The sequence below is a fragment of the Hipposideros armiger genome, unplaced genomic scaffold, assembly GCF_001890085.2.
Source record: "Hipposideros armiger isolate ML-2016 unplaced genomic scaffold, ASM189008v1 scaffold_310, whole genome shotgun sequence".
Taxonomy (NCBI): domain Eukaryota; kingdom Metazoa; phylum Chordata; class Mammalia; order Chiroptera; family Hipposideridae; genus Hipposideros; species Hipposideros armiger.
The window spans coordinates 876,478-886,968 of NW_017731660.1; the positions used below are offsets into that span (position 1 = coordinate 876,478).

The window sequence follows — 10,491 nt, forward strand, 5'->3', positions numbered from 1 at the left end:
ATGTATTATCTTTTTAATGTATTATTTGAATTAATAGTGTATCCAGAATCTTTGCATCTGTGTTCATCAGAGATATTGACCTGTAATTTTCTTTTTTTGTGTTATCCTTACCTGGCTTTGGTACCAGGGTAATGTTGCCTTGTAAAGTGAGTTAGGAAGTATTCAGTTTTTTGGAAGAATTTGAGGACAGGTATTAAATCTTTTCAACATTTTTGGTAATGCAGGTTTTGTGATAAAATCTCTCAGCTTCTGTATGTCTGAAAAAGCCTTTATTTCTCCTTCATATCTATCTAAAGGATAACTTTGCTGGATCTATTCTTAGCTGGTGGTTTCTCTTTTAATATTTTAAATACTTCATTCCACTGTCGCCTGGCTTGTAAGGTTTCTGCTGAAAAATCCGATGATAATCTAATGGGATTTCAACTGTGTAGGTTACAGCCTTCTTTCCCTCTGGCTACCTTGATAATTCTCTGTCGACAGTTTTAATAGAACTTGTGTCTTGGAGAAGGTCTTTTTGCATTGAGATTATTAGGTGTTCTATTTGCTTCTTGAATTTGAGTGTCCAGCTCTTTCCATAGGTTTGGGAAGTTCGTATTACTTGAATAGACTGTTCGTGTCTCCTTCTCTTCTGATATACCTATTATACTTGTTGCTTTTTCTAATGGAGTCAGATAGTTCTCGTAGTTTTTTTCATTTTTTTAAACTTTCAGTTCTCTCCCCACCAGATAGAAGTCATTCCTAGATTTCTATCTTTGAGCTCTGTAAGTCTCTTCCAACTGGTCTGCTGTTTTCCATGCTCTCTGATTCATTCCTCATCTCATTTATTGAGTTCAAATCCAGAATTTGTGTTTCTTTATAGTTGAAGCCTCTTTTGTGAAGTACTCCTTTTGTTTGTTGATTTTATTCCTGAGCTCATTGAACTGCCTTTCTGAGTTTCTTGTATCAAGTTTTTTCATAACTGCAATCGTGATTTCTTTGTCATTTATATCAGTCTTCTATGTCTTTGAGTTTGGTTTCTGAACTTTTCCTTTTCTCTTTGAGTTACTTTGTTACCTTGGTTATCCGTGGTGCTTGATGGATTGTTTCTCTGAGCATTTGAGGTAGTAAACTTTTTTAAGGTACTGTTTGGTTCTTAACAATTGACGAGGTTGATAAGTAGAGGTCTTTCATTTTCCAGCAGATGGTGCTATAATTAAGTTTTGTTTTCTCTTACCTGCTCTACTGATACCTCTGGGATCTCAGTGGGGCAGTGTTGGCTTTGGTCATAGAAAATGCCCCGTATTCCCCAAAGAGATTGGCATCCCATGCCTGGGTCACCTCAGTCTCAGGGTACCATCTTGTCGGAGATGGCAGGTGATGGGCTCCAGAACTGTGAGTTCCCAGCGCTGCCTCCTTGTAAGCAGAAGCTGCCAGCCACGCTGTGCTATCCCAGATGTCTAATGGGTTCCACTGTGATGGGGGGCAGCGGGAGGCGAGTTCTCAAGTCTGCACTTTGCCTTCTTGCTGACAATGGTGGCCACTAGTCTATTGCTGCACACTGCTGTATTACATTGCAGCCTGGTTTGGCCGCAGTTGCAACCTGGTACTCTGGGCTGCTGTGTGAGGGGTGCAGCATGATTTCTTCCCACTACCATGTCAATTGGGGCTGCAGCAGACAAAGGGAAGCAGCTGTGCCTTCTGACCAATAATAGCCACACCACTGTGCCACATCTCTGCCATTGTCACTGGGTATAGCTGCAATAGGCACTGGCCCCTCAGGCCCTCCAGGCTGCCGTGGGTGGGATGCACCTCAACTCCTTCCCTGCTGTCACGCCAGACTGTGTATGTGGTCCCTGTCTCTGTCCTTCTCAGTCTTGCCTCCTCCGCTCATCCTTACATGCCCAGCTTCATGTGTCTCATCGCATAGATCTCTCAGACGTGTTTGTGTTGAGCAAGGAATCCTTTGTTGAATTAGTTATCTGACTTGTAACTTGAAGGGGAGAAACCAAGGGTGTCCTCGTTCTGCTGTGATCGTACCATCACTCCTTTTTTTTAGCCTATAGATGTCCAGTTACTGCAGCACCATTTGTCTTTCCTCCATTGACTGGACTTTTGCACCTGTCAAAAATCAGTTGCGGGGGGCAGCCGGTTAGTTCAGGTGGTTAGAGTGCAGGCTTATAACAGCAAGGTTGCCGGTTCAATCCCCACATGGGCCATTGGGTTGCGCCCTCCTTAACTAGATTGAAACTACTTGACTTAGAGCTGATGGGTCCTAGAAAAACACAGTTCCCCAATTAAAGAAATCTGTGTTTCTGGGTTGTTTTCTGTTCCATTCATACTGTCCCTCCATCGATACCACTGTCATACTACTATATATAGGCATACCTTTTATTGCGCTTCACGGGTTGCATGGCTTATAAATGGAAGGCAAGACCCTCCACCAGCAAAAGTCTTACAACTTGCTTTATTACGGTGGTCTGAAACCAAAACCACCATGTCTACAAGGTCTGCCTGTAATAAGTTTTGAAGTCAAGTAGACTCATTATTTTTCAAAAAAATTTTTAGCTATAAATTTTTTTTTTTAAAGATTTTATTGGGGAATTGGGGGAGGAGAACAGCACTGGGGAAGGGGAACAGACAAGTTGCTGTCCTTTTGTTCTTCAGTCTAGTTGTGGAGGACGTTGCTTCACTGGCCCATGTTGGCATCATCATTGCGCTCTTCCCGGGTGAGGGAGATGGGTCACCAGCCTCTGGACAGCCACTTACAGCAGCTCCCGGCAGCTCCCACTGGCTGCTGGCCACACACGGTAGCTTATGGCAGCCCACTGCAGCAGGGGCTGTAGCCCACGCCATCACCGGCGACTCGCGGCATAACAACTCCAGGTTGAGCTGCTGTTCGCCATCTTAGCTCCAGAGGGCAGTGTCACTAGCCCTCATATGTGGGATCTGAACCGGGGCCCTGCTGCACAGAGCTGGCGTCCCAAGCCAGCTCTTAACCAACACGCCACTTGGCTGGCCCTTAGCTATAAATTTCAAAATAATCTTTTCCACATCCTCAAAAAATCTTGCTGGGATTTGAGGAAGAACTGCATTGAACCTGTACATCCATTTGGGAAGAACTGATATCTTGGCTATGTTTTGTCTTCTAATCCATGAACATGGTTATGTCTTGCTTGATTTCATTCTTCTTTGATTTAAACTTGTTTGATTTAAACTTGTTTGATTTAAACTTGTTTGATTTCATTCAAGTTTTCAGCATACAAGTCCTTACATACTTCGTTAGATTTACACCTAAGTATTTCATTTTTAGAAGCAATTGTAAATGGCCCTATTTTTAATTTTGCTTATATGGTCATTGCTAATATGTAGGTCTTTGTTTACCTTACATCCTGAGACCCTGCTGAACTCCTTTATTCTAGGTTCCTTAGGATATCCTATATAGACACTTGTGACATCGCATGGTAATGTTGATACCCGGGTCCCACCCCAGAGATTCTGATTTAATTGTCTGGATATCAGGACTTACAAAAACTTTCCCTTGTGGTTCTGATAAGCAGCCAAGGCTGAGAACCACCCACTGTGTTGAACTTGACCATCAATGAGCAGAGATGCTTAAGAGTGCATGGGCCATGTGCCCGGCCTGCCTTTCTGCACTCGGGCCTATTGTGCTGTCAGGCTGCATGTAACAGGCTTGTACTTGGCTGATGAGGAACACAAGGCCCTGGGCCTACTGGCCTGGTCCCTCCCAGCCCAGAGCACACGACTAGGCTGTGATGGATAACCAACCAGTTTTAATGAACACAAAATATCGATAACGTATAAAAAGGTATTTTTGTCTGTCACATGTGTCCCCACTTTCTAGATGGGGAGTCGTCTTCTCCATGGACTAGAGTACCTGTTTCTCCCTGGACCCCAGCATCTGGGTAAACGCTGGCTCTGTCCCCACAGGGCAGGGGCTGCCCAAGGGAAAGGAAGCTGTGGGGCTCTAGTCAGCTTTTTCACAGAGTAAGTTCCAGCCTCGTCCTTGACCTGAGGTCACTGACGTTAGACTAATGACTGCTGCAGATGGATGGCAGCCCAGGTGCCTTAATGTGTGAAGAGGGCTAAACCTTCATCAAGAAGCCCTCCCTCACCTTACAGCTGTTCAACTTTTTGGCATTTAAGGACCCAGCCCTGCCAGGAGCATGTCTACACCAGCACAACTTGAAGCATAGTGGGCGGATCCGTTAGGAGAGCCTGTGTGGAGCTAGGTCCTACACAGACTCCCAATTAGCAGTTGGGTGCAGAAACAAGTGTTCCTCTGCCTCCCCTGTGGGCAGAGCTTGGTGTCCCACCTTGGAGGTGGGACAGCGCAGACCAGCTGCGGGGGCCAGGCCAGAGCTCACGCTCCAATGCCAGGGCAGCATTAGCGCCTGAGGCAAAATAGGATCACCAGCCACCTCCCCAAAAGCTGAGTGGGCCACAAGCAGCCCCCTGCACCCCACAAGGAGAGCCACCAGCTGGTCAGCTAGAGAGTGTTGGGCAGGCCTAACCGAAGCCTTCAGACAGTGGGCATAGGGTTCCCTAAGGTATTAGCTCCAGCTCCTCAGTCTTAGGGCTTCTATAGCAACTGGGGGGTAGTAGGCCTCAGACCTGCTGAGCAGCCCTCTAGCCCCAACACCAGAGTCCCTAAGACCAAAGTTGCTGGGGTCCAGACGCCATCAGGGTTGCTGCTGATAGGAATGGAGTCCCTGAGAAACCCCTGCCCAAGGTGTCAGTCAGCTGCACAATGCCTGCAATCTGTGGCCTGGATAGTGGCTGAGCCACCACCCGACAGGAAATGCCCCTGTGGGGACGGAGGCTTAGGACTCCGCCTGTGCTCCAGCCCAGGCTCCCAGTCACCTGCACTGCACCTCCCTCTTTGGGACCCACCTTGTTTCCTGCTGGCCCCACCCCTCCGGGGTCTCTGTGGCAGCCCTCCCTAGCTGGCACCCTCTTAGGGAGAGCTCATCCCTGAGATTGGGCGCTGGGGTGGGGCTGGGACTCCCAGCTGCTCCCAGTCCTGACAGGGCCGCTTGGGAGCCATCGGGACAGGGGTCAGAACCACAGGTGTGAGGACGGGGAGCAGAGGGGACAAGGACGCAATGGTGGCTGAGTGGCCCTGCAGGACTGCTGTCATCGGGTACGATGATGCCCCACATGAGCCTGCAGAGTCTCCCGGATGCCCCGCTGCCAGTCTCGTGCCAGCTGCACTGGGGTGAGAGAAGCCTGGGGACGAGGGTGCTGGGTCAGTCGTCACCTTGCAGGTACCCTGCCCACCCTCCTCGGGGCCTGTGGGGCTCACCTGGTTCTGCATGCCCAGCTGGGCTCCGTAGAGCAGCAGCACCTTCATGGCTCTGTAGTGGCCGTGCCGCACAGCCTCATGTAGAGCTGTGTCCCCTTCCTGTCGAGAGGGGACATCATGTTCTGACTCTCCCCAGCCCCGGGAAGGGCTTTCCCCACTGGAGCAGCCACAAACAAGCGCCTACCTTGTCCTGTGCGTCCATGTGGGCCCCACATGCGATGAGGTGCTCCAGACACTCACAGTGCCCTGTGCGCACGGCCACGTGCAGGGGGGTGCTCCAGATCTAGGGGGCATGTGACAGTTACTGTGGCTCCACGTGGCGGGGCCCATGCCCAAGCCCAAGGGTTGTGCTTCCTCTGAAAACAGTGTCAGCTCCATGCTGCTCACTGCTCCTCCTGACAGCCCCTCCTCGGTATGCCCTCACCTTGTCCCGGGCGTTGACCTGGGCTCCCTGGTTAAGTAGCTGCTTTAGGATGTCCAGGTGTCCTCCACGGCAGGCCCAGAACACAGGTGTCCTGTCCAGCTGCAAAACAAAAGCACCGAAGACCTCTGATGCGCTGCATGCCGAGCAGGGTGCCTGCTGCGGAGGGGATGGGCCTTCCCCAGTTCTCACCATGTCGCGAGCGTCCACAGTGGCTCCTGCCTCCAACAACTTGTTCACAAGCTGGCTGTGACCCTTCAGACAGGCCCAGTGCAAGGCTGTGCGGTGGAGCTGGTGGGTGGAGACAGGACATCAGGCGGAGGGAGCATGGCCGCCCTCTAAGGTCCCACCCCTGATCCGTTCCCAGAGCTGGTTCCCTGAACAGAGCTGCCAGCTGCCCATCATGTGGAGGGCCCGCCCCTCCCAGCTCAGGAGGTGCTGGGATTCATGCCCCATCGAACAGAAGTAGGTCTGCTAGGCCAGGATTAGAGCTGAAGAAGGCACGCTGCAGCCAACTGCTGTACCTTGTCATGGGCACTGGGGTCCCCTCCATCTGCCAGGTACTTGTTAATCAGAGCCTCTTGGTTCTCAGCAGCTGCCTTCAGGAACGTATCCAGGTCCACGGACTCCAGCTGGGTCTGGGGCTGCAGCTGGACAGTTAAGGACAAGACCAAAGAGATACTGTCAGCTTATACAAATAATAGGTTTTTAAAAACCCACCCCTAGGAGACTCTGGCTGAGTGATTATGAGTTGACCTGTGCCCACCCCCAAGTTCATATGCAGAAGTCCCGATCCCAGAATCTCAAATGTGAGCTGACTTGGAAACTGTCATTGCAGCTATAACTAATATACTGGAATAGGCTGGTCCCTGATCCGATCTGACTGATGTCCTTATTAAAAGGGGACATTTGGAGACAGACATGCACATGGGGAGAATGCCGTGTGAACACGAAGGCAAAGATGTGTCCAGGAGCCAGGACAGAAGGAACCAGCCAGTCAACACCTTGATCTCGGACTTCAGCCAAGCCCCTAGTCTGTGGTGCTGTCCAGGCAGCCCCAGCAGTCACATACGGGGGTGGGGGAAGCCAGGATGGACTCTGTCCAGCTCGTCGGGTGCTGCTGTGCAGGTGTGGCCAGCAGTGTCCACTCTTCCCCAGGAGCTCCCACCAGGACAGGAAGCTCTTCCCCAGGAACTCAAGCCCTGGGTGTGTGCGCCCCCACCACCCTGACTCTGCACCCACCTTAACCATGGGCTCAGGTGCCCTGGGGGGAACTCTGCGTTTCAGTAGTTTTTCTCTTCGTCTTTGAACCAAGTTTTCCAAGTCAGCCAGATTGTCCAGATGAATTCTGGAACTGTTAAATCTCTCAAGCTGGGGCAGGAGGTGGACAGAAGACAAAAGACAGTGCCAGCCGTCAGCCACAGGTCACGGGGGCCTAGGGGCAGGCTCTACTCCCTGGTTCTCCCAGGCCCTCACTGCTCAGACCTGCCCACAAGGGCCCAGCCACCCTGGGCCACCCTGCATCACTCACTCTCCTCTTCTTCTCTTCTTCCACTTTCCGCCTCTCCCGGGCCACGGCCTCCTGAGGTCCCCGCCTCCAGTCGCTCGGCCAGCCTCCAGGATCAGGAACTTCATGTCCACATCCTAACACTTTCCCTTCTTGTCTTTCTCCACTTACCTGTAGGGACAGGACAGGGATCAAGAGAAAAATTAGAAGTCCTTCGAGAACCTAGCTATGCTACTAGTAGGGGTCCTGATAAGAGCTGGGTCTGAGGGCTGGCCTGACCCTTCTCAAAGCTTCTCATGCTCAGCAGCGTTGGCATGCTCCCTGCTGGCTCTCACCAGCTGCCACCTACCCTGTCCTGTCAGTGAGGACATGGGGTTGGGGGCATGACCCCATATCTATTTATACTGCTGGGCTTGTGTCCAGGCGAGCTCAGGGCACATGACACCTCAGCTTCCCTTAGGGGTTGCTGTTTTCACATTCCTACCAGATCACGCCACACTGCCACCTGACCCCCAGCTCAGGGACAAAGGATATGCCTCCTGGGTAAAATCCTGAATTCCTGGGTTCAGATCTTGGCTCTTCACGAAGCTGTTTTTTCATCAGTAAATGGGGTAGAACTAGCACCTCAGGAGCTGTGCCCAAGCTGAGCCCACCACACACTCCACGCTCCATTCTGCCCTTCCTTCTGGCCCACCACTGGGACAGCAAGAGCTGGGGGCACTGAGCACTGGCGCTGGAGGTAGAGAAAGGTTGTAATGACAGGGTGACAGGGCCTGGGGCTTCCAGCCACAGAGAACCAGGTCCCCTGTCAAAGCAAATGCTGGTAACCTAACTATGGCCACAGCCACTTCCACAGAGGCTGTACCAGGCTGGGGCCAAGCTGGGCATTGAGACATCCCAGGTCCCCTATGCCCCTCAACAAAACACATCCCAAAGTGTCACTGGTGTCACCATTTCTGTCACTACCCAGGTAAGTCCAGAGCTCCCTTCTCCCTCCCCAAGGCAGCCAGACTCCCGGCCCATTTCCAAAGCAACGGCTATCCTGGCAGTTGAGCTAAACTGAGACCCAGCTACACTTGTGTCTCCCAAGGTAACAACACTTGCTATGCTCCAGGATTTTCACATCACCATCCCCCGACATCTTTCCCACTCAAGTTTCCTTCTTGCTCCCTAACCCCCTTACCACCTCATGTGAGAACTGGGCACACAGACTAGAAAACTGCACGTTTCTGCTCCGAAAACATAATTCTTGGACCAGAGGAACCTGCCTGCCTGCCTGCCCTCCTCGTTCTGCTGAGATGGCCTGGGGCACCCCGACAACTGCCCGGCCTCCCCCCACCCATGTCCTTACCAACTGCTGGACACTGACGATGTCCATGGTCCCCCCGCTCTCCACTCCCCCAGTGAGAGAAGCTGAGCTGTCAGCCCTTTTATAGGAAAGCTGTCTCCTGGGAGCAGGCAAGGCAGGACAGAGGCTTGCGCCCACGCCAAATGACTCTGTGGCTCTGTAACACCCCCTAAAATACCAGCATGGGCCTGCAGCCAAGCAGAAGGCGGAGCTGTTCTGAGCTGAATCAGGTGCATCCTCACACACCCACTATCCTGACCTGTGCCACCCATCCCCCTGCCTGCTCAGAAGTAGTTCCGCCACAGACACGTGGCCTGGGGTGCCCGGGCCAGTGGCCCAGATTCAGAGGAAAACAGTTCTCTAAGTCCAGGCGCCACTCATACAAACGAGTCAAGTGTGAACCTCCACCTGCAGTTCTGGCCGCCTGAGCCCCTGAAAGGAGGCCAGAATCCTAGAGGAACTGGGAAGAATAGGCCCGGGAGGCTAACCTCTGCCTCAGGGACCCTCATGGACCCTCATGGCACCTACAGGAGGAAATTGAGCTTCAAGGGATTTCCGAGCTCCCAGCCAATTTCAAGTCTGCCTCCTATTCTTGATGGCTTCCTGCCCAGGGGCCCCTACCTCCCCCTCACCACTCTGAGGGCCACACCAGGAAGAGCCAAGTCCAGCCTGTCATCAGCTCCTCAGGCCTTGAAGACCTCTCCTCACCCAACATACAGGTCCTACCAGACGCTGTCCTGGGCATGGGGTGTGCTCTTCCCCAGGAAAGCAAGGTTCACATCCGCTCCAGGTCCAAATACACAACATTAACCGTCAATTCAGTCACAAAGCCAAACTTCCTAATTGTCCCTAAGATACCAGCATGCCCTTCACCCACTGTGCCGTGAACTCTGCCTTGACCTTTGAGGGGGAATCTGATAGCCAGTAAATAAGACTCCAGAATCGGAGCCACATGAGCAGAGATGACCAGAACAAGAGGGGTAGCTGCAGGTCAAGGACAGCCCAAGGCCCTGAAGGGCTGCCAACGGTCTCACCCACGGCTGGCTAGCTGGCTGGCTACATAAGCACACGCCAGTTCTGAGATAGCTTCTTAAAGAAACTCGGTCCTTATACTTCAGGGTGTTTTCTCAGATGATATTTCCTGCCTTTGGTTATGAGGAGGGGGAGTTACCTAGACCTGCGTGAGGATGAGCAAACAAGAAAAAGTCCGACTTTAGCTCTGGGCTCCACTGCCTCCAACTCCTTTCCTTCCATATCCCCAGACAGGCTTCATTCAAAATTCTCAGCAGAAAACTAGATTCTTCCACATGAAACTAACTGGTATTAACTCTGAATGATAAAGAAAAAATGGCTCCTTGTAAAAAAAAACCCAAACATAGCAAATAAAGCTCCAGAAGAACCCCTGACTAACCACTCTCCCCAGTGGCCCAGGGGACCATGGGCACCAGTTTGCTACATGCCCTTTGGACTTGGTGCCTGTAATTTTGTGCCCGTACATACATGTTTCTAGAGGCATCATGCTGTGACCACGACTCAGCACACCTCCTGAACAAGCGTGCAGTGGCCACTGCCCTGCACTCCAGTGATGTGGGCCAGAACGGAGCGATTTCCCCACAGGCAGCACCTGGTGGGCTCTTTTGTTTTACATTACACCCTGTGCTCCAGGTACCTGTCAATCATGGCCTCCAGGTGGCACAACTTATAAATGCCTCCGGAAATAAGCATCTTTATAGACATGGATGAATATTTCTCTAGGTAGCTATAGAGAAGTCAAATTGGCCCTGTTCATTTAAATTTTAATAGATATTGGGCCAGCAGAGTGGCATGTTGGTTAAGAGCTGGCTTGGGACGCCAGAGGGCCCTGGTTCGGATCCCACATATGAGGGCCAGTGACACTGCCCTCTACAGCTAAG

General features: G+C 51.7%; 1 protein-coding gene across 1 annotated transcript; it reads right to left on the reverse strand.

Annotated features, from left to right (window-relative positions):
* Positions 1-3,750: 3,750 nt before the first annotated feature.
* Positions 3,751-8,731, reverse strand: ANKRD23 (ankyrin repeat domain 23). Its single transcript, XM_019660045.1, has 9 exons — positions 8,582-8,731; positions 7,255-7,401; positions 6,966-7,094; positions 6,248-6,373; positions 5,916-6,014; positions 5,727-5,825; positions 5,487-5,585; positions 5,303-5,401; positions 3,751-5,226 (listed from the first exon to the last, which is right to left on the reverse strand). Exons 1-9 carry the CDS (start codon positions 8,606-8,608, stop codon positions 5,134-5,136), a joined length of 918 nt encoding a protein of 305 aa, XP_019515590.1. The 5' UTR covers positions 8,609-8,731; the 3' UTR covers positions 3,751-5,133.
* Between the last annotated feature and the right edge of the window lie 1,760 nt (positions 8,732-10,491).

Excerpts from the sequence above, each read along its gene's own strand:
- ANKRD23 (XM_019660045.1), bottom strand. The coding sequence starts at position 8,608 with ATGGACATCGTCAGTGTCCAGCAGTTG. Across the intron at positions 6,374-6,965 it reads CACCTGAGCCCATGGTTAAG|CTGCAGCCCCAGACCCAGCT; the intron begins GTGGGTGCAGAG and ends TTAACTGTCCAG. Across the intron at positions 5,227-5,302 it reads AGCTGGGCATGCAGAACCAG|GCTTCTCTCACCCCAGTGCA; the intron begins GTGAGCCCCACA and ends CCTCGTCCCCAG.